A 22,174-nucleotide genomic window follows, 5' to 3' on the forward strand; every position below is an offset into this window, starting at 1 on the left:
CAAAATGATGTGAGAGACTGAAACTCCTACAGAACATTTATTCAAGTTGTTGTCACTAAAAAGTGGTCACTAAAACATGTTACTGAATTATAGGGTGTACTTATAGGGTGTACTTACTTATTTTCCCCACCTGCTTTCAGAATGTCGGTGTAGATTTTCGAGAGAAAAAGTACAACATATTGAACATCTGTGGTTTTTTTGTTGTCAACTAAGTTTTTTGTTTGTTGTTTAAAGAAGTATTTCTGCGTAGTCAAATTCTCGTGGCTCTTTTAGGTGAAGACGATGAAAACTCAGCCTATAGTTCATGGCACAATAGAGCGCTTTTTGCTCTATGGGGACCATGAAGGCGACGTCTATGCTACTGGGGGGTATGTCCAAATCATACTGGTAAGTTTACAACACTGTCTCTGTTTTCATGGGTTGCTTTATTTTAGTATTTTATCTGGCCAATCAGAATCTACTATACAGAATAAAGAATGTTTATGTCTAAGCTGAAATGTTGTTTTATTGGTAGCGGAGTTGACTTATTTTCTGATCTGATTTGGTGACGTACTTTATGCTGTGAATGCTTGTTAATTATAATCATAAGGCATAATTATGCCCAACTATCTGTTCAGAATATTTCTTCATATCAACGACAGCACAAAAGTTTCACCTGGAAATATATGTGCATAACACTGAACATTGTCTGCAGGAACCTAAGGAGTTGTATAATGGGGGTAAGATCATCCCCATTACTAAGATCGACAGACAGGCTACAGATGATGACATCAAGGGAAGCATTGAGAATGATCTAAGCAAGTAAGCAACTCGAATTTTGATTCTACTCGCTTGCTCGTTCTTTGTCTTTTCATTTTATTATTTGGATATTGGTCAAATGCATTCTTGTTTAGTATTACTTAGATTTCTGACATCCTCCATGTTGATGTCATGGATAATCCCACAGATTTGTCAGCATTTACACGTTGTGAGAATCGTTTGTCACAGGAATACGCTCACCATCCACCTTATTAGGAACACTTACATTCATGCAGTTATCTAATGAGTCAATCATGTGGCGGAGCTGGAAGTGCAGCAGTAATGCTTTGACGAGTCAAAAGCTTCAGGTAATATTAACAGAATGAAGACAAAAGTGTGATCTCTGTGGCTTTGATTACGGACAGTTGGCCGGTTTGAGTATTTCACAAACTACCGGTCTCTTGAGATTTTCTCTCTCACACACACACACACACACACACACACACACACACACACACACACACACACACTATCCTGCATACATTTAAGAGGGTATGAAAACCCAAAACAAAATATTTAGCGAGCAACAGTTCTGTGGGTGGGAATGCCCTTGTTATTGAGAGATTACATTTTCTTTCATTCTTGTCAGCCTGAGGCCCATGATCTTTTCTGAGCTTTTTTTTCCCCATTCTATCATTCATTGCAAACTAGAGATTGTTGTGTGTGAAAATCACTGGAGAACAGCAGTTGCTGGGGAAAAAACCCCAACTCGTGTTACCAACGACCGTGCCACGAAATCACAGAGATAACACATTTCCCCCCACCCTGATGTTGGATGAGAACATTAGCTGATGCTTTTGGGCTTGAACCTGCATGATTTTATGCATTGTGCTGCCGCCACATGATTGACAGACTAGAACTGCATAAATAAGCAGGTGTACATGTGTTTCTCTTAAAGTGAATATTCTATTATAGTATTCTTTTCTATTAAAGTGTATATTCAGTATATAATACGGTAAAAGGCAAGGAGAAAATTTTGCAACTATTTCTATAGATTCGTGTTGATGTGTTGATCATTTGTCAAACATACAGTAAACCTGCAGTAAAAGCATAGATGTGTTAAATTGTGTGACTAACGTGACGTTTGTAATTAAATCCAATGTCAAATGTTTGTCATCTTATAGACTTCCTGATAAGTTGGAAGTCACGTGGCCAGAGGGGAATCCGTGGCCTGAGAATGCTATCAAGCCAGCTGGGACTCCCATGGGTACACATACACACATCTGCAGAGCAAATAAATCTTATTATCTGATCATCACACCCATATCTTGCTACAATGCTAGGAGCACAAAATTATCTAGAATGTTTTTTGTATGTTATACAAATTCCACCGGAACTAACGATCCAAACAAGTCCTGCAATGACGAAGCACAAGGTCCATCGAGACATGGTTTGTCAAGGTCGGAGTGGATGTTCTTGACTGGCCTGCACAGAGCTTCGAACTCATCCCCACCGAACACCTTTTTGTATAAAGTGTATAACAGACTGAACCCCAGACCTCATCACATAAGCAAATCTTCACAGCCACATTCCAAAATCTTGTTGAAAGTCTTCCCAGTAGAGGAAAGGTTGTTATAACAGCAAAGAGGGACAAATGTTGCAACGGAATGATTACAAAGCACATACAGCTCTAACGTACTATGTGGTTATCATATTATCTGTAGGACAACTGAACAGGGAAATATAAATTTTCTATGTTTGTTTTGTGTCGTGTTGTTTCTCCAACTTCAGGCCCAATCAGAGTTGAGATTTTGAATAAACTAGGGGAGAAAATGTCACGGCTGCCTTTACCCAGTGTTAATTCCAAGAGATTACAGATTGAGCTTGAAGTAGTCTGGCACTGTGAGTAGATCTCTTCTTTTTCTTCTTCTCCTTCTTATGTGTGTGTTGGCATGTTGTAGTCTAATCTTTTATTCTGTTCTTTACTCTCAGCTGGGAACAAGGACACTGTAACGAACTATCTCCTTTGTGGGCACGCTAAGTGGGAGTACTGGTTTAAAAAAATGGGTAAAGACCTAATTACACTCAGAATATACACACACTTCCACTTGATGTAGCATGTTGAATGTTTGTTTAGTCCAAGGTTCTTCAGGCTTCTACCTGGTTGGAATGGAAACAAAATAAGTTTGGACTCCTTGGACATGTGTGACTTTTATCCGTGTTTGTTAAAAAGGATAAACTTCTGTAAAGAGAGCTATCCATGGGATAAACACAAGCCATTTTGAAGCTGAGAAAAGAAGGCATAGCCAAAAAAAGAATGGAAATTGTGGTATACTCACAACGTCAGATATTAAACAGTTCATTTAATGAAAACCAACAACTGTTGATGACCGAAACATTGTGAGAACTGTGAGGAAAATCCCCAAAACAGCAGTCAGTGACCTCACCAACCAACAACCTTCAAAGGTTTAGATAAGACTTCTGTAGAAATCTAGCGGTCATTCATCAGCAGATTAATCAGGCCACTCATCAGGCCAGATGAAAATTCTTAGTACAAAGACAGGCCACACGGGTTCTGGAAGCAAAGATTCAAAGTAGCATCTAGCAAAGTGCTGGAAAAGTCGAAGTGTGGAGAAAGAACTTATCTATCTACTAAGTGATGATTCAAAACATATGAGCTCATCACTTAAGCACGGTGGAGGTAGTGTAATGGCTTGGGCTTGCATGGTTGTTTTTGGAACAGACTCACTCATTTTTTACTGATTAGATTAGTCAGTAGCTCACCAGCTTGATGTAGTTATTGCAAGCATGGGATATGTACCAAAATATTTAATGCTATGTACCTTACAAAAAAATGAAAAGTCAGATTATAACTGTTTATAGCAAGGAACTGTTTGTGATGCTTTTTTTTAATGACATCAATTCTCAGCTTTTCTAACCATCTACAAAAATATCTTGCTTGATTTTCTTTGTCTTTTGTGTATTTAGAAAATTTTAATAAGTTGGGGTCGTACACACTTCATTTGCAAACTGTACTAAGCGACGGTGATTCCCCAGCAAAAGAGTGGGCCGGAAGACGACTACCTGATTATACACTCAACTTCAGCATTAAAGGTAACAATTATTTTGTGTTTATTTAATTTATGTGCTTTTTCCTTTATTGTTAAATAAATAGTAAGAAATCTATTTAAAGCCGAGCACCTGACATCTCACAAACAGTCCCAGAACGTGTCTCTGTTTTGTCTTTTTTTTTTTCTTTCTCCACCACTCTGATCATGTGTATGCTCTTCTTTCCACGCTGTCAGAAAGCAGTGCAGCAGCTTTCGCGGTCGGTGTTTTTCCTTCTCCCGTTCAGGTGGGAGTACCATTCGCTTTGCCTCTGAAATTTACAGATGCATTTAGTCATCCAACTCAGCCGCCTTCTGGCATCAAACCCCAGCTAGAGTGCAGGTAACGTGCAGAAAATATACAAGCAGTTATATTCTTTTGTTTGATTAAATAATATTTGTATTAATCCCAGGTACAGACAGATTGAAATTGATTTATTTAGTGTTTAAAAGTCAAGAATTCACATTACATGATCTGTTTTTTTGTTCTCCTCTTTCTCACTAATCAACACACACACATCAGTTCACTGAAACTGAGCTATGAAAAGACGAATGCAAGTGAAACTTTCACCATACAAGACCTGAAAGCTATGGGTAAAGCCAACCATCCTGAGAAGGTCAGTATTTACCTACTTGAGTTATAAAAAACATGGAATTGTATGTGGTTCACATTGCTGTGGATTTACTAATCTTTATGAAACTTATAGATTCATAAAACATCTATCTTGACTCTTAGTTACTGTGCGACTGTTAATGCTATCGACAGGTACACACCGTAAAGGTAACAATCCCAGGCCTCAACCCAGACTCCCAGACGTTCCAAATTAATGTCCGTCCAGGTGAGTCTACACACGCTGGGAAATGCTAAATAAAAACAATAAAGCCATGGATAATGTATAGTGTATACTTATATATAGCTAAATCATTTTGGACCATCTTGCAGTCATTTTCTGACACTTGGAAGAAGAAAAGCTGCATTGCTTATAGCGCAGTAATTTGTACTGGCGGACAAATTGTAATGTTTCATCTGTATTTTAAATATCAAAATGATCTACCATTTTCTAAAACCTTTCAAAAACTTTCAGCCACACGGTTTGAGTCAGGAACAATATTTATTGTGCTTTTATTATTCCTTATATTATCATATAATTAAATAACTTTTTTTATATATATAATTTTGTCATCTTCATTTTTTAATGTTGCTTATGTTGAGTTTCTGCTGTGTTCCCCAGGCCCTCCTCATCAGCTGGTGGTGAAGCCTACAGATGAAGTTTGCATAGAGAACGGCACAGCCGCAGACTTCAAAGTAGAAGTTCAGGACGAGTTCCATAATATTACAACGCATTCTAAACTCATTGTTCGCTGCCAGGTAACATTTCCACTGAACGTCCACATTCCTCAAACCGTTTCCATTCTACAATCAGATTAACCGAGCTACGTTTCAATCCGTCATGGATTCCTAAATATAAATTCCTCTAAATTCATCACAGTAATTAAATTCTGTATTATGCCAGGCTGAAGATCTGTATAACTGTTACACGTATGGCATTGGTCTGTCCATAGAAATTAAACATGCACTATTTATTTTGTTTAACATGTTTATTTATCATTTCCCAAAATTGCTTAATCACTATTGATTGTTAGCTATTTTCCCTGTAGCTGAAATGCTAAATTGCTAAAAAATATGGTTGTTGCACACTACTCAATGGTTTGCTGGTAGAACCGGTGATGTTTTGCTTTTAAATGATATTTAAAACTTGGCGAACTTCGATGGTAGTCCAGTGTACGCACACAATTTTGCGTTTATTCAAAGTGCCATCCAATTTTCTAAAAAAAAAAAAAAGAAATCTCCTGGTTTTACTGGTGCTTGCGCCATTGTAGATGCTAAGAGTGATAAACTCCTGACCAACAAGATCATCTGCGTGACGCAAATTACGTTAGTGGCGTACCTTCGTGTGTTTTGATAATTTATTTGGTATAAAATAGCAACAAAACCTAATTTATGTTCAATTATTTGAACACGATATGGATTTTGTGTGCGTTTTCATTAATATGCTCCAAAGCTGAGATCTCAGCTGGTATTCTGTATTGTACAGTAATACACCATCAGATATTTTGCCCTGCTGTATCATAATATATTTGCATGATGTGAGGGTGATTTGTTTGCGTTCCCTTTTGCGCAGTGTGAACCTGCCTCTATACTTACTCTTGTTTTTGACATGAAATCGCTCCATGTCTAATCATCACTCTAGCAATGATTACTGTAATACCACATATTGCTAATCCCAGGTAACTTCTTACAATTAGCAGACGACCAGTTATGTCACAATGCCTGTAGGCTGTGCCGTTAGACAAGTGTTGTATACATTTGTTCTAGAATGTCTTCTCATGACCTCCCTGCTACAGTTTTGTGACCTGCAGGTTAAGAAATGCAGGACTAAAGTATAATAATAATAATAATACATTTTATTTCATACCATATTGTGGCTAAGCTTTTTTTTTTTTTTTTTTCAAGAACAAAGTACTTATGCTATATGATTGTAGCACATAAACCAAGAAAGGAAAATCTAACACATGCAAATTGTTTATAATTAGTTATTATTTATTAGCTCATGGTTTATTCTTTTGTTATCGTGTGTGTGTGTGTGTGTGTGTGTGTGTGTGTGTGTGTGTGTGTTTGTGTGTAGTTATTCGGAGCCTCTGATTTGCCAGTGTACACTGCTGACTGCAGTAATACGGGGACTGGTGTGCTGCTGGCAAAACCACTACTACTGAAGAACGTCACCACCGAACGTATCCTCACTGCAAAATTTGCCATTCCTGTAAGGTTTTTTTTTTAACTGTACATATATCTACTGCATTCCTCAGTGGTTTGAAAGTCACATTTGATTACATTGTGATTATGTTGTGTGTGTGCACAGCCAGGTATTTATGAATGTTTCAATACAAACTACCGTATTTTCCGGGATTATAAGGCGCACTCTCAATCACGGGGTCTATTTCTGTACTTAACCCATAAATGAGGCACACCGTATTATAAAGGCGCATGCTAAAACATACGGTCTACAAAAAAAAAAGGTGACAGAAACAAAACAGTGAGTTTAGTTGAACTTTATTCTACTATTTAACAATGCACACACATTATTTTTTAATCAATCTTCTCCCACAAATCCATCAAAGTCCTCACTTACCGGAGGCGTGGTGGAGGTATGCGTACATAGTGTAAGTATTACGTAATGTTCTCTACGTAATGGTCCGACAGTCAATCAAGCAGAGCGCTTACCAAAGTCGCACAACATTTTATTATTATTTATGATTATTAGGCACACAGTCGATTTTTGATAAAATTTAAGGCTTATAGTGCGGAAAATACGGTAATAATAACTTGGTCTCCGAATTGGAAAATTTTGATACTTCTGTTTATCTCAAAGAAAAAAGTGGACATTTATTGAATAGCTAGTTTTTGTACTTTTCCCCCACTCATAAAGGCCAATATGTGCTGTAGAAAATTCTGCTGTTTATAAAATGGCAGCTTGTGACTATCTATATGTGGTTTGTTATTTAAATCTCTGCAGCTAAATTTTTTTTATTTGTGTATAGAATCAGAAGGCTGTGGCTTGTGTGGAGAGAACAATCCGTATTTTGCCAAGCAGCCGTGTCTGCCGTATCGAGATCTATAGGCAGGAGAATGATTCGGACGATGACATAGTACTCCAGAATAAGGAGCATGTTAACTGGACGGCTGGCGACACCCTCGGGAGTCTGTGCTTTAGACTGTATGATGAGGGGGGCAGGAAGGTGGCTTTAACACAGAGTCTTGCCCAGAACATAAAGGTAGATGTTTGCATGTTTCCTCACATTGCTGTCTACATATGTTAAAGAGTTGTAAAAGAGACTGTAAATGTGCTAAAAGGAGTTAAAGATATACATTTGTGTTTTAGGTCAACTGGGCTGCAGATATTAAAACTGCAGAATTGGCAAAGGGAAGACTACCGAGTGTGTGTGTTCCCACTAAAGCACATGGAGAACAATTTTGCCAGGTGTTATTTCAGGATCAGCACACGGTCGACACGTCCTTTACCATAGTGTAAGACTTATAACGCATGCATGCAAACTAAAATCGCATCTTTTTTCCCCCCTGAAGCTTCAAGATCCTCTTTACTATGTTAAAAATGCAGGTTGTTTCTGAAAGCTGATTTCGTGTGCATGTGTTTTTTGGTTTATAGCCCACGGCCGGACGAGCCCGAACATCTGAAGATCACTATTAATGAAACAACTGTCCGGATGGGTGAAACTCTGTCTGGAAATATTTGTAAGATCTCTTCTAACCAGTAACCCAACCTCAATTTAGGAATAGATATCTTAGTATGTAGAATACAAAAACTCCACCGTCGCTTGTTGTTTAGTCTCGGAAGCAATCATTTTCTTAAACAGTTCTAGTATTAAATGGCTCATTATGGATCATATCTCAGGATCACTTTATGTAATGTGTGACACAAACATTAATTTGAAGAAACCTTGACCTTCACTTGTACATAAAATTGGAAAAACTATACAATTCGATTTAATGTGGTTTACACTATATTTATGGTTGACCTTTGAGGTACAGCCAGAGCTGAATATATCTTTAGCAGCCTTTATTCATAACCTATTGACCAAAGGAGCTGGTAAAGTGTTATTGGCCAGTGAAACTAATTTGGTAAGCCCACATATATGATATGATCTTGGCTTGACAAAGGCAACGATCTGAACTGCTATTTCAGATTATTATTTTTATTATGAGATTCTTTAGCCGGTTGTCACTTAGTGTGATTGGCACTACAGATTTCTCCTTCCAGAAAATTCCAACTCCAAAATGTTTCAAGCGAACATTCGCCAAACTCAGCACAGCCCTTCAGACTGCTCTGACCTGATCAGATCTCTGAATCAGCTTTACTGTACATCAAACAAAACTCCCAAAACGTTTGGGGAAAAAAAAAACTTTTCTTCTAATTATAGTTTCTCTACTACTCTATTTATTTGTATCACACTATCACTTTATCTGACTTCTGTCTGTCTGTCACACTTTTTCTCTATCTTTAAGCTTATGAAACTTCCAGACACACATTGTCAAGCCAACATCAATGTTTGTCATGGTGAACATTAACTTACCTAGATTGGGATTACGGTTGAATAAATGTAACTAGTTTCTTTACTAAAGCCATATTAAAAAAGTCTTAAATTCTAATCAGTTATTATAGTCAAGATGATCCATTAGAAAAACAGTGATTCATCATAGGCAACATTCACGTGCCCACCCCCAAATAATCAGCGTATTTTCCTTATTATTATTTTTATTTATTTATTATTATTTTTGTTTGTTTTAGATGTTGACGTGGTTGATCAGTATGGCAATAAGACTGATGCTCTAAGTGCTGAGAGCATGAAGGCAGTCAGTGTGTCTGCAAAAAACCTTGATGAATCAGCCTTGAATTTCAACTGGCAGGTAGACAGACATAAATGATGCAATCATCTATCTTAAGGAATATTTTTGCTGCCACACTTAAAAAGGGGGGGGGGGGGTTTAACGTATACATTACTTGAGATTTTATTAAACTTGATGAAAATCGAGCAGTAACTTGTGTCCCGATATTTTTGAGAGCTGATAAAAGCTAAAAATCTAGATTTTAAACGTTAACAAAGACATAACAGGTTCAGTAAAATTTGCAATATGTTTTTGTACTTATGGATCCATCCAGGACCTCTTAGATCGCTGTGTGTATATTAAAATGATGTTAAATTTGACTGCGGTCTACGTGTGTGTCTTTATGTAGACCAGTACAGGGAAAATGGTGGTGACTGGCGTTCGCTTTGTAGAAGGTTCTCCCGGACCACGGGAGCTGTGTTTTAAGTACCAGAATTTTGAATGGTTTGCCAGAATAAAAGTCACTGCAGGACCACCCAAAAAAATCACTCTGCTGGAAGCACCAGAGCAGGTAAATAGCACACAAGTGTCTTTCTCTTGCACTTTCTCGGTTATTCTCCATATTTTATTTATTTATTTTTTTTTTGAAATCGTGTGAAAACAATTACAGAAATGCAGACATAGTAAAAAGAATTGATTCGAAATAATAGTTGTCCTTTACTTGTCCTTGTAGCCTGTACAGGTTGTAAACGGTCAAGGTCTGAACACTCCGTTCCTGCTGCAGTTGTGTGATGATTGGGGAAATCCTGTTCCAGACCAGCGTGTTGTAATAACAATAAAGCCTCTATCACCACAGCTCAAGGTATCTTCCAACCAGTGACGCACTGAAATAAATCTACTGAAACCTTTTGGTAGAAAACTGAATATCACCTTTATTTATTATCTTGTATTATATGCTTTTAATACTTTCGATAATAAAACGATCCAAAGAGCACAAGATCAAGCCAGCATCGCTCAGAAAGTACATATGGCTGCAAGGTTTAGGTTTCTGTTCTCATTCTGACCTTATTAATGGTGCTTGCAAAGCATCATTCTTGTTATCTTGCAAACTGAGATAGTCTTCTTCAGAGCGTAACTTGTCCCGCAGCTTGAATGAGGTGTCAAATCGACCAGCTCATTGAGTAGAGGTGTGCTATGAATTTTATAAGAGATCCAAACAATGATGTTCGCACAGCAGATGAAAAAGTGGCCAAAAAAGTCCCATAGACTTGAATGGGAAATTCCTAAAATTTCACCCTAGCAACCGAATGTCGAGATTTACCACGTGGAAGCACCATTCACATTTTCTTCAGAAAATGTACATTCTAGCTAATTTTATTATATAACATAATAGAGGAGAAGAGAATAAGATGTGCTCCTTTAGGAAATGAGGGCGTGACGCACTCCATTACCAAGCCAAAATGATCTTCGACGATCTTCCTATAATAACTAGCTCCATCATGTTTTATTCCTTTCTTTTGTGGACATGACTATTTGAAATATGTATATTTTTCAAAATTCTAATGAACACATCATACAGTGTTCACCATACTTTCACCTGTATAGTTATTTAAGTTTTATTTCTTTTTTTTGTTGTTGTATATATTATGTATATAGTGTGTATAAGTCGTCCTCTTCTTTCTTTTTATGTAGAATTCTGTTTTTGTATTGTTATTCTGCTGACTTGGAGATGCGGTCCGAACCCAATTTTCCCAAGGGGATTAAAGTATTTCTGATTGGGTTTTTTATTTATTTATTTATTTCAAATTTTTTAACCAAACTATCTGTTGGTGTGGGTGTGTAGGTGAAATCTTCAGTGATGTCCCAGCCTGTGGATACAGAAGGAAAGGCCAGCTTTTTACTGGAAAGCATAACAGCGACAATGTGAGCAGAGACCAGTATCATTTTAAGCCTTCATTTACTTTCCCAAACCAATTCTAGACCTTCTGCCTAATTACCCACTATTTATGTACACTTTTTTTTTTTTTTGCTATCTGCAGAGGAGAGCATCAGCTGGAGTTCAGAGGATCCTTCAGTAAAAACAATAATATTTCTGGCCCAGTTGTGAAGCTGTGTGTGTTACCCGATCCCAACAACCCCGTTAAGCTTAGCGTAGAATACGACAACAAATCCGTATTAAGAGCAGGAGATATTTTCCCTGGTGTGTATTCTCAGCATAAGATGTTTCTGTTAAGTATTTAAACTGCACACTCTGTGTTGACCCTCAGTGTTATCGGCTTTCTGCACGTTTAGTGTTCAAACTAAGTGTACTCTCTGAAGATGGCAGACCTGTGAAGAACGTGAGTCCATCTAGTCTGTCCATGCTTCTGTGGCAAGGCTTGGCTTCAGGATCCCACCCTCCAAATGGGGTGAGTCACACATACAAAAGACTTATTAAACTGTATCGCTAAAGTAGTCACGTATAATTACTATAACGAACAATTGACAATTTCAGGCAACAACCTTTAAATGTAGCAAACCCAAGGACAAGGAAAAGGATGACCACTTTTACTTCAGGTAACAAGTTTGTCAAAATCACTGTTACAGATTTACTACAAAGAGTATTAGCTTGGCTTACAAGACACCGAACACTCTTTAAAAGTGTCCCATGATTCTTTTCTTACATTATTATTATTATGAACAAATAGTTTTGTTATTTTTAAGAAAGGATGGTCTTCTATTTGAGGGTTTGACTTTGAGGGTTTTTGTGTTTATGTGTTATGTGTTTATATGGGTTTTTATGATTTGTTCTTTGGAAAGGGAAACGAATTTCTTGTCCGTTTTCTCACAGAGATAAAGAGATTCCTTCCCGAGTGGGAAAGTACATGGTGCAGTTTGTTTATGCTTTAGAGAAAATCAAGTCCATCTGGAGCAGTCAGGTAATCCACTGTAATGTTCTACATGTGTATATATATCTATTAGGGCTGGGTGATATGGCTGAAAACTGCATCACGATATCAGTGTTTCATATCGGTCGATATCGCTAAGTATTGATATTTTTATGACCCGTTTAAAATAAGGACCAGGAGAAAAATATATTACATTTAAACATTTTTATTCTAAACTTAACCTTCCTCTAATCATAATCCCCTCAGTTATTAAGACCAAAATGTCAACAACCAGGAAAACTTGAATAACTAAAATGTAAACAAGTTTTGGAGACTGGCAAGAGTGACCCACCCCACCCAAAAAATAAAAACTGTTTCATCAGGATCACTGACCACATTAACCAACTACAAAGAATTTGTTTAATTTCCATTTATTAATGTGTGTGTGTGAGGGAGTGAGGGATGGATGGATGGATGTTGCCTTTTTGGACTCCTTTATCATTTGTAATGTTGCTCCCATTTAAAACAGTTCGGCTCAAGCCCACCCATTTTTAGGGTCATCATTGAGGACAATGTCTCGTCCAGAGACAAGCTGTTTCATGTTGAGGTTTTGTTCCACCATCGAAAATACCCTCTCTAATGAAATTTTTTTTTTTAATTGGTTGTTGCATTAAATCTTACCCAGATAGTTCTATTTTCTGATTGGCTATTGTGTAGCCTCTTTTGTTGATTGGCTGATAAGTGTCAGGCTCGACTAAGAACTGAGACACGCTTGATTCCTGCCCGGTTCCATAGAGACAGCGGTGCGGACAGATACATTTTGGGTGCTGCGGCTTATTAAATATATGATAAATAGTATGTTTTTCTGCGTGACAAATACAATGTGTGGCAGGAGAGTGTGACAAAAGACCCAAATGTGTGACTGTCACTCTCAATGCGTAATACTTGACAGCCCTGCATAAGTCTAAAGTCACAATGAACACTTAACAATTATCTCAACATTTAAGGTGCAAAATGAAAGAAAATGTAAGAAATTATTAATGAAGTGTAATAAATAGTGCAAAGTGTTAAATATAAACATAGAGAAACCTGAGAATTTAGTGCAAGTTTAGGTTATCAGAGAGTGAGTGCCTTTGTTAATGCAACCAAACTTTGAACCAAGTGAACCAAGCTTCACGAAGAATAAAAAATATCAAACGTTTTATTGAACACATTTTTTATTGATATTGATCATGTGTCTATCATGATACATATCGTTATCGTGTTATCGCCCAGCCCTAACATATATATACTGTATATATAGTGTGTGTGTGTGTGTGTGTGTGTGTGTGTGTGTGTGCATTTTAACATTACCAGGGTCTCAGTCTGATTTACACTTCAATTATATATCTATAATTATTTATGTTATATTCTTTATCTATTGCTGTTCTTTGGCCTAATTTGTGTTACCTGTTTATATTCTTGCACATGTGGCACTGTGAGATTATTTACTAGAATTCTTGTCATAGATCGCTCTGAATATTGTTGCCAATAAGCCAGTCAAACTTGTCCCAGACTCTCCTGCTTCAACTCCTGTGGTCTCTAACAGCAGCAGTCTGGCTGACCGCACTCTTCTACAAGTACTGTGCTTGAAGATAATGGTGAGCTGTTTGAGGTTTATAAATAAATGAGTTGAACATCACCTGTCCACGTCTATTAAAAATCTAAATAAAATTTTTTCTGACCTAAAAACTCTTGATGTAACCAAAACAAGACTTGTCAACGGAGGTGTTTACTGTGAACCGATGACTGTTTCGTGTGTGTGTGTGTGTGTGTGTGTGTGTGTGTGTGTGTGTGTGTGTGTGTGTGTGTGTGTGTGTGTGTGTGTGTGTTTTGCCTGACAGGATGAGCACAGTAACCCAGCTGGAATGGGGATTAATGGAAAAGTGCTCCTGACTGTGACAACTGTTGATGGTGATGATGCAGAAGATGTTCCAATGTTTGAGAACAAGGCCAAGAGTCTAACATACGATCTAATTAATGGCAAGGCTCTTATAAATGTAAGTGTGTGGATGTTTCTGGGTGTAATATTTTCATTTAATTGTATATGATAATGTTTCAACAGATTTCCAGGACTCTGCTAATGTATTGGAACCAACATCATAGTTGCCTTAAAGTAAATGAATCAAATTATATTGAGATATTAGTTATGGCATATGGCATTTTAGCATAACTCCTATATGCCATTGCATAATACTTATTAATAAGATATATTGAAGTCATTCCGGATGGATATTTGTCACAATGCATTTAATAACGTTTAGCAGTACATAATTCTTGCATACAAATTACACTATGGATTTATCTTTGCCAGAGTAAAAAGTGTGTGTGTGTGTGTGTGTGTGTGTGTGTGTGTGTGTGTGTGTGTGTGTGTGTGTGTGTGTGTGTGTGTAGGACTTGGCACTTATGGAGAATAGTCCAGGGGTTGATGGAGCTGTGTATGTACTCAAGTTCTGTCCGGTGTTTGAAGACACTACATCTCTGGCCACCATCCCTCCTTTTAATTTGCCCTTCAGGTTCTACAATGGTCAGTGTCAAAACCTCACACAAGTGTTAGTTAGCCAAAGCATATTGTTACAACCTCTGGGTCAGTTTTATGCACTATTCAAAATTACTGTTTTGAAACTGATTACACAGATATACATTAGGTACAGATATACTGGTACACATTAGGTACAGATATACTGGTACACATTAGGTACAGATATATAGGTACACATTAGGTACAGATATACTGGTACACATTAGGTACAGATATACTGGTACACATTAGGTACAGATATACTGGTACACATTAGGTACAGATATACTGGTACACATTAGGTACAGATATACTGGTACACATTAGGTACAGATATACTGGTACACATTAGGTACAGATATACTGGTACACATTAGGTACAGATATACTGGTACACATTAGGTACAGATATACTGGTACACATTAGGTACAGATATATAGGTACACATTAGGTACAGATATACTGGTACACATTAGGTACAGATATACTGGTACACATTAGGTACAGATATACTGGTATACATTAGGTACAGATATACTGGTACACATTAGGTACAGATATACTGGTACACATTAGGTACAGATATACTGGTACACATTAGGTACAGATATACTGGTACACATTAGGTACAGATATACTGGTACACATTAGGTACAGATATACTGGTACACATTAGGTACAGATATATAGGTACACATTAGGTACAGATATACTGGTACACATTAGGTACAGATATACTGGTACACATTAGGTACAGATATACTGGTATACATTAGGTACAGATATACTGGTACACATTAGGTACAGATATACTGGTACACATTAGGTACAGATATACTGGTATACATTAGGTACAGATATACTGGTACACATTAGGTACAGATATACTGGTACACATTAGGTACAGATATACTGGTACACATTAGGTACAGATATACTGGTACACATTAGGTACAGATATACTGGTACACATTAGGTACAGATATACTGGTTTACATTAGGTACAGATATACTGGTACACATTAGGTACAGATATACTGGTACACATTAGGTACAGATATACTGGTATACATTAGGTACAGATATACTGGTACACATTAGGTACAGATATACTGGTACACATTAGGTACAGATATACTGGTACACATTAGGTACAGATATATAGGTACACATTAGGTACAGATATACTGGTACACATTAGGTACAGATATACTGGTACACATTAGGTACAGATATACTGGTATACATTAGGTACAGATATACTGGTACACATTAGGTACAGATATACTGGTACACATTAGGTACAGATATACTGGTATACATTAGGTACAGATATACTGGTACACATTAGGTACAGATATACTGGTACACATTAGGTACAGATATACTGGTACACATTAGGTACAGATATACTGGTACACATTAGGTACAGATATACTGGTACACATTAGGTACAGATATACTGGTACACATTAGGTACAGATATACTGGTTTACATTAGGTACAGATATACTGGTACACATTAGGTACAGATATACTGGTATACATTAGGTACAGATATACTGGTACACATTAGGTACAGATATACTGGTACACATTAGGTACAGATATACTGGTACACATTAGGTACAGATATACTGGTACACATTAGGTACAGATATACTGGTACACATTAGGTACAGATATACTGGTATACATTAGGTACAGATATACTGGTACACATTAGGTACAGATATACTGGTACACATTAGGTACAGATATACTGGTTTACATTAGGTACAGATATACTGGTACACATTAGGTACAGATATACTGGTTTACATTAGGTACAGATATACTGGTACACATTAGGTACAGATATACTGGTATACATTAGGTACAGATATACTGGTACACATTAGGTACAGATATATAGGTACACATTGGGTACAGATATACTGGTATACTATAAAATTTGGCTGAAAGCTGAAGGTAACTGTAGACCATAGTTATATGTTTATGGCCAGTAGGTGAGGATTTAGGCAATTTGACCAGTTAGTGAAGTGAACATCTTCACCGTATATTTTGTTTTTAATCCAATTTGTTTAAGTAATAGTTAGATATCAGTAATTATAAAAGGATGATGTCCAGGATAAAAGGAACAGGAAAAGAACTAATGAACCTTAATTGTATTTATGTAAATATGTGCATATTGGTGGAATAAAGTCAAATGTACACCTTTGTCTATTTTAGATGCAGAAAACCAGAAGGTTATGGCTACAATGAGTAAAAAGAAAGACCAGCTGTCTCAGTCTATTGTAGTCTACAAAGATATTTTGGAGACCAACAAACAACTCGAAGCTGAACTTAAGGGTATGCATTAAACTGTATTCATATTCATTGTTTTCTATATTGGTTGTAGAGTAGTTCCAGTGTCCTGACTAATCTCCATTTTTCTGTTTATTTTTAGGTCAATTGCAAGATGCAGTTAGTAAAGAGTCTCAGCTGAAGCTGGCGATCAAGAAAACCGGCATAGATATTTCAAAATTAACCGACGTGAGTAAACTCAGAGACTTCTCATTCTTTACACACATAAAAATCTTTGTTTTCCCAATATGGGGGAAATTATTCAGGTTTGTCTAGCTACTGTACAAATATGGGTTCATGTAGGATGTAAGTTCTGTTATTTTCCATGTTTTAGAGTTTAATGTGCAGTTGGTTTGGAATTAGATGGAATATCTGGTAATAAATTACTGTGTGTGACGCCAAAAACTGAAAAGCTTTAATCATCAAAAGTTTCCAAATTAAAATCGGTTGTTTTCTATTTTACATTCGCACAGCATATTTAATGGTAATGACTCACAAGTTGTGGATCATAGTCTCTTTCTCTTTCTAGTTCTTTCTTGAATAAACCCCCACATAAAAATGTCTGAGAGAGAGTGTGGCTTAAAAAAAATGTGGTTAGAGAAAGAGCGATGCTTCCTAAATCAGGGTTTCCAGTCTGTTCCCCAAGCTTCAAAATGACTTGGGGAAACTATATTTTCTGAGCTATAAGAGTAGTTATGTGCTCTTGTGTTTAGGTGACATCAGCTGAGGGTTTAGTTGCTCAAATGATTGCAGATTTGACGAGGCTACAAAACCAGCCTCGTCGAAAATGTACCATGTCTGATCCATTCAGAGGCGGCCAAGACGTCCTAGGAAAGGTGTGTTTCCGTCTGTGTGTCTGTCCATTTGTGTGTGTGTGTGTGTGTGTGTGTGTGTGTGTGTGTGTGTGTGTGTGTGTGTGTGTGTGTGTGTGTGTGTGTGTGTGTTCAATTCATTTTTTATAGATTTGAAGGACAAATGTAAAGCAAATGTGTAACCATCTGTAATTGTTTTGTTAACATTGCTAGCTGCTTATTTTATAGATAGCACACCTGGCACTTGTTCAGGACGACGATGCAGCCAAGGTCATTTCCTGGCATCTTCTTGGTGACATGGACTGTGTGGTTACCGTGACAACAGCTGCAGCAAAAAGAATCTACGATGACACACAAGGACGGCAACAAGTCATGCCCCTAGATACAATCTTCTGGAAACCAAACAACAGGTACGTCCACAAAAATGTCTGTGCATGTAATGGACAACGGCTCTGTACCACAGCACTGACGAGCTCAAATCTGGTTTTGCACGTCCATTTCTTTCTAACTTTGGTGGTCGTTTGACTGAAATTGTTTGACTGAAATCACTGGATGATATCAACGTGTTCACAGAAACCTGTGTGAGAGATGATAATTCTATAATTTAAGCTTAACAATTAAAAGAACAACTTTTTAATTAGACATAAATTATCTTTTGAAGCATTAATTATGAATGTGAAGCTTGGATGCTATAATGTAAATGATATCAGGAATCTGAAATTTTATTTATTTATTTTTTACATTATTGCCTAAAAGTAAATACAGCTACGGGATTAAAAAGTAGGATATATTTATAATAAATATAATACACTTTAATACACTGCAGTGTAATGAAGAGAATAAAACACTTTCAGCTTCACAGTAACAGGACATACAGTTGGCAGGCTCCAGTAGTTTGCTGACACGTACAAGTGTGCCAGTCATTGAGTTTTTCAGCATTATACATTCAGTCTGCATGGAGCATTGTTTATGCTCCTGTTAACAAAGAAGCCTCTATTTTGCCCAAACCCTCTGTTTGGCTTTCTATTGCATGTTTAAGATTCCTTTTCATTTCGATGGAGTTCTGTAGTAGTCCTGAATTGGAGGTAAAACAGAGTGAACGCTACACAGACTAATTTTGGGGAAGCATGACAATTCCCTGTTATCCCCAAGTTGATTATCTTCTCATAGCCACATGAAGTGATTTATTCTTTTAATAACACAATAGTTTAACAGTTATTATTAAAGAACGACCTGTGTACAGTTGTAAACTTCTGCTTCTGTAAATGTTAAACACATCTCCTTAAAGGAAACGTCACCCTTTATTTAAAAAAGACGACACATCTAAAAATAAAATGTTCATACATTATTAGATGATTATTCCTGCATAGATTGTGATCCTTGTGAATAAGATGTGTGGATAGTTAGATCAGTTTCTAGTTATTCCACTGATTTGATGCGCATGTGTGACTGATTTTGTGTGTGTTTTTATGTTAGGCCACTGCCCCACATCAGGAACGGTCAAAGTTTGTTCTCACCAGTAGGAAACCCTGTGTTCGCAAGAGACCTGCTCATTTATCCTGAGCATGCAGAAAGCTGCAACAAGGGTGAGTTCTCACTCTTATCCCACAGGCACACATGACTAGACTCATTCCTTACCCTCCACAAATCCAAAAATAATGGACAGAGCTGAATCATTATTTCCTGTTTGAGTCATCTAGGGTGGTGATGGGTTTTAATGGGTTAGTAACTGTAGTATTCCCACTGTGTTGGGTTTTCATAGCAGTTGCCCTTTCACTGGTGTGATGTTATGTGGCATGATGTTCTGCTGTGTGAGTAGACTCACTTCCCCTCCCAGATTGTTTCCAGATGACAGATCCAGTGTGGGGGCTACCATCATTTGCTTCCATGGCTGGGGGTAATTGTGTTCGGCAGACTGCAGGGATAACTAGAAAATGATGCATGTATAGAAGTATTACTCTCAAGGAGCCCCTGGAGTCTGGTTTCTGTACACAATACAATGTGCTCTTTGTCTTCTAATTTAGATGTATGTGTGCCACTCTTTGATAATTAGATTTCAGTTGTTACAGATGCTTATATGTTTGGTATGTGCAGGGTTTCCCGGTTTATGTATGTAGAAAACCCTTTTGCCCCAACTCCATTCCTTGCCAAAATACCTTCAACAAGCTCCTAGCTTTGGCATCGACAAGTGTGTGTGTGTGTGTGTGTGTGTGTGTGTGTGTGTGTGTGTGTGTGTGTGTGTGTGTGTGTGTGTGTGTGTGTGTGTGTGTGTGTGTGTGTGTTATGGCTTTGGTAATGATTTGTTTGTTCAAACAGTCTTCACCACTGTCCTCGGAGACACCATATTAGTGGACGATTTGGATTCTGCTAACCATTACCGAAAAGGGGTAAGTTTACATTTACGCCATTTGACAGGGCGACTTAAATAACAACCAGAAATCAAACAGGACGTATGATCAAAACAGCAGCAGCCGATTCATATTTTGTTCTCTAACACAAGTGTATAGTAAACACTTATAACAAAAACAACAGAATTGACCTTGCAGTTTCGAAACTTTTGGGCTGTAATGCTGTAACTGGATATATATCCTACAGTAATACCCTCATATTTATGCCTAACATTGTTCTAGAAATGTAGCAGTTGTGCTGCACTGCTCAAGGAACCGTATTCTCACCATTGCAGTAGATTGTGTAGACTTTACTGTATGTAAACATAAATAAATAAATAAAACAACCTGAAAATAATTGTGCACACAAATAACTGAGCATTTGAGTTTTGAGAACTGGAAAAAGTTAAACAGCATCTTTAATAGCACACCGAGCACCATAAGCGAGCACGGTTATTAAAATGTGCTTGCTCACAAGGTTTTCTTAAACCAGGAGCAGACACCTGGTCTTCTGGCATACTCACTTCCTTTCCCGTCACGTGTCAGGGGCTACACTTTTGCTCAGAAGTTAATGAAGTGTCCTTAAATAAATACCCCTAATTTCTAACCCTAATTTAATTTGTATGATGACAGTTTGTTTTTGACCTCGTGAGATGACACTTTTTAAATCCATGTGGTTGATTGACAGGTTGTCCAGAGCAAGGTGCAGTGCCCTACTCTACTGACGAGGCAAGGGGAGCGTATCCGTAGCAATGGGAAGTTTGGTGGTTTACAAAACAAGGCTCCACCATTGGAGAAACTGAGAGGGCACGTGTTTGGAGCACCATTGCCTCAAGTATATCACACCCTGTACAGGCAGAAGGGTAACACTGATCACATGTCTGTCTTGTTCTGTCATTGGATTGCACTTGTGTTGTCATTTTGTCACCTGCCTGCTCTCTGTCACCACTTCAGAAACCACTTTAGTTCCTTCACTGAAACTTTTTTATTCATTACATTGTTGTTTCTGAAAGCACATGATTACTCAACATCTTGTATTTTTATTGCAATGTTGTATTTCAGGTCTTTGTTCATACACACGCACACACACACACACACACAAACAAATATATATACAAGACAATAATAACAAGACAAAGGAGTCAGCAGAACTGACTAAAGTGTGTGTGTGTGTGTGTGTGTGTGTGTGTAGAGCTGCTACAACAATATGTTATAGCAGTACAGAATGCAATAAAGGTCAAGGCTGATTACGACGCACACGTGGAGTATCTGCAGAGTCCTCCTATGATCAAGAAACAACAGGAGCTCAAACAGCAAGAGAAGGAGCTCAGAGAAATCGAGAAAAAACTTAGTGAGTAGACGTAGGGCTGTATGTGAATTTTATAAGTGTGGTGTGTGTATATTGTTTATGTAGTAAGCTTTTGCTTCCTTCAGGGGCTGTAGATGAATAAAAGACTGTGTTTTTGTTTTTTTTATTATTATTCATTTATTTTCCCAATAGCTATTATATTAACGATACTACGTGCTTGCATGCTGAAACTTCTGCTTTCTTTACAGCCAGCACTCCTGTGCGCACTTCTCCTGGTTCCGTAAAACGAAACCTTATGGAAGAGTTAGACGAGTCCCTTCCGGCAAAAAGGATCCGACGTAAAACCCAAAAACTACTGGGTATGAATCATGTATATGTGAATCTATCAATGTGCATGAAAGCTTTAGTGGTATAGCAGTGTGTACTGCATTGGCACCAGCTACTCTGTGTTTTTACCCAGTACTAAAGCAGTGCAGACTGAAGATGGAAATTCAGTTAAATACAGAATTAAACACAGCCCATTTGGCTGAAAGTGAGAGAGAAAGTGGTAGAAGAGCAGAGTAGTGGTTAATGATGCCTTTAGCAAATTACTTTCCTTGTGGGAACTAAATAACTGGACTGTGATTTATGTGTACAGATAAAT

At 37.5% G+C, this 22,174-nt stretch overlaps 1 protein-coding gene across 1 annotated transcript in view; it reads left to right on the forward strand.

The window, feature by feature from the left end:
- Positions 1 to 22,174, forward strand: part of smchd1 (structural maintenance of chromosomes flexible hinge domain containing 1) — a 39,579-nt gene that overhangs the window by 16,898 nt on the left and 507 nt on the right. Inside the window, exons 15-48 of the mRNA XM_047810857.1 lie at positions 274 to 387; positions 695 to 801; positions 1,923 to 2,005; positions 2,530 to 2,640; positions 2,731 to 2,805; positions 3,727 to 3,852; positions 4,044 to 4,188; positions 4,369 to 4,462; positions 4,612 to 4,684; positions 5,078 to 5,214; positions 6,533 to 6,667; positions 7,446 to 7,679; positions 7,787 to 7,932; positions 8,072 to 8,157; positions 9,212 to 9,330; positions 9,659 to 9,820; positions 9,983 to 10,111; positions 11,093 to 11,172; positions 11,289 to 11,449; positions 11,542 to 11,657; positions 11,744 to 11,805; positions 12,080 to 12,167; positions 13,625 to 13,756; positions 14,000 to 14,155; positions 14,550 to 14,682; positions 16,910 to 17,029; positions 17,127 to 17,212; positions 17,737 to 17,859; positions 18,064 to 18,245; positions 19,312 to 19,421; positions 20,152 to 20,222; positions 20,911 to 21,085; positions 21,415 to 21,573; positions 21,780 to 21,890. Of these exons, the coding sequence (XP_047666813.1) occupies positions 274 to 387; positions 695 to 801; positions 1,923 to 2,005; positions 2,530 to 2,640; positions 2,731 to 2,805; positions 3,727 to 3,852; positions 4,044 to 4,188; positions 4,369 to 4,462; positions 4,612 to 4,684; positions 5,078 to 5,214; positions 6,533 to 6,667; positions 7,446 to 7,679; positions 7,787 to 7,932; positions 8,072 to 8,157; positions 9,212 to 9,330; positions 9,659 to 9,820; positions 9,983 to 10,111; positions 11,093 to 11,172; positions 11,289 to 11,449; positions 11,542 to 11,657; positions 11,744 to 11,805; positions 12,080 to 12,167; positions 13,625 to 13,756; positions 14,000 to 14,155; positions 14,550 to 14,682; positions 16,910 to 17,029; positions 17,127 to 17,212; positions 17,737 to 17,859; positions 18,064 to 18,245; positions 19,312 to 19,421; positions 20,152 to 20,222; positions 20,911 to 21,085; positions 21,415 to 21,573; positions 21,780 to 21,890 (4,141 nt within the window). The remainder of the gene's footprint in view (positions 1 to 273; positions 388 to 694; positions 802 to 1,922; positions 2,006 to 2,529; positions 2,641 to 2,730; positions 2,806 to 3,726; positions 3,853 to 4,043; positions 4,189 to 4,368; positions 4,463 to 4,611; positions 4,685 to 5,077; positions 5,215 to 6,532; positions 6,668 to 7,445; positions 7,680 to 7,786; positions 7,933 to 8,071; positions 8,158 to 9,211; positions 9,331 to 9,658; positions 9,821 to 9,982; positions 10,112 to 11,092; positions 11,173 to 11,288; positions 11,450 to 11,541; positions 11,658 to 11,743; positions 11,806 to 12,079; positions 12,168 to 13,624; positions 13,757 to 13,999; positions 14,156 to 14,549; positions 14,683 to 16,909; positions 17,030 to 17,126; positions 17,213 to 17,736; positions 17,860 to 18,063; positions 18,246 to 19,311; positions 19,422 to 20,151; positions 20,223 to 20,910; positions 21,086 to 21,414; positions 21,574 to 21,779; positions 21,891 to 22,174) is intronic.

Source organism: Tachysurus fulvidraco, chromosome 1, assembly GCF_022655615.1.
Source record: "Tachysurus fulvidraco isolate hzauxx_2018 chromosome 1, HZAU_PFXX_2.0, whole genome shotgun sequence".
Lineage (NCBI taxonomy): Eukaryota > Metazoa > Chordata > Actinopteri > Siluriformes > Bagridae > Tachysurus > Tachysurus fulvidraco.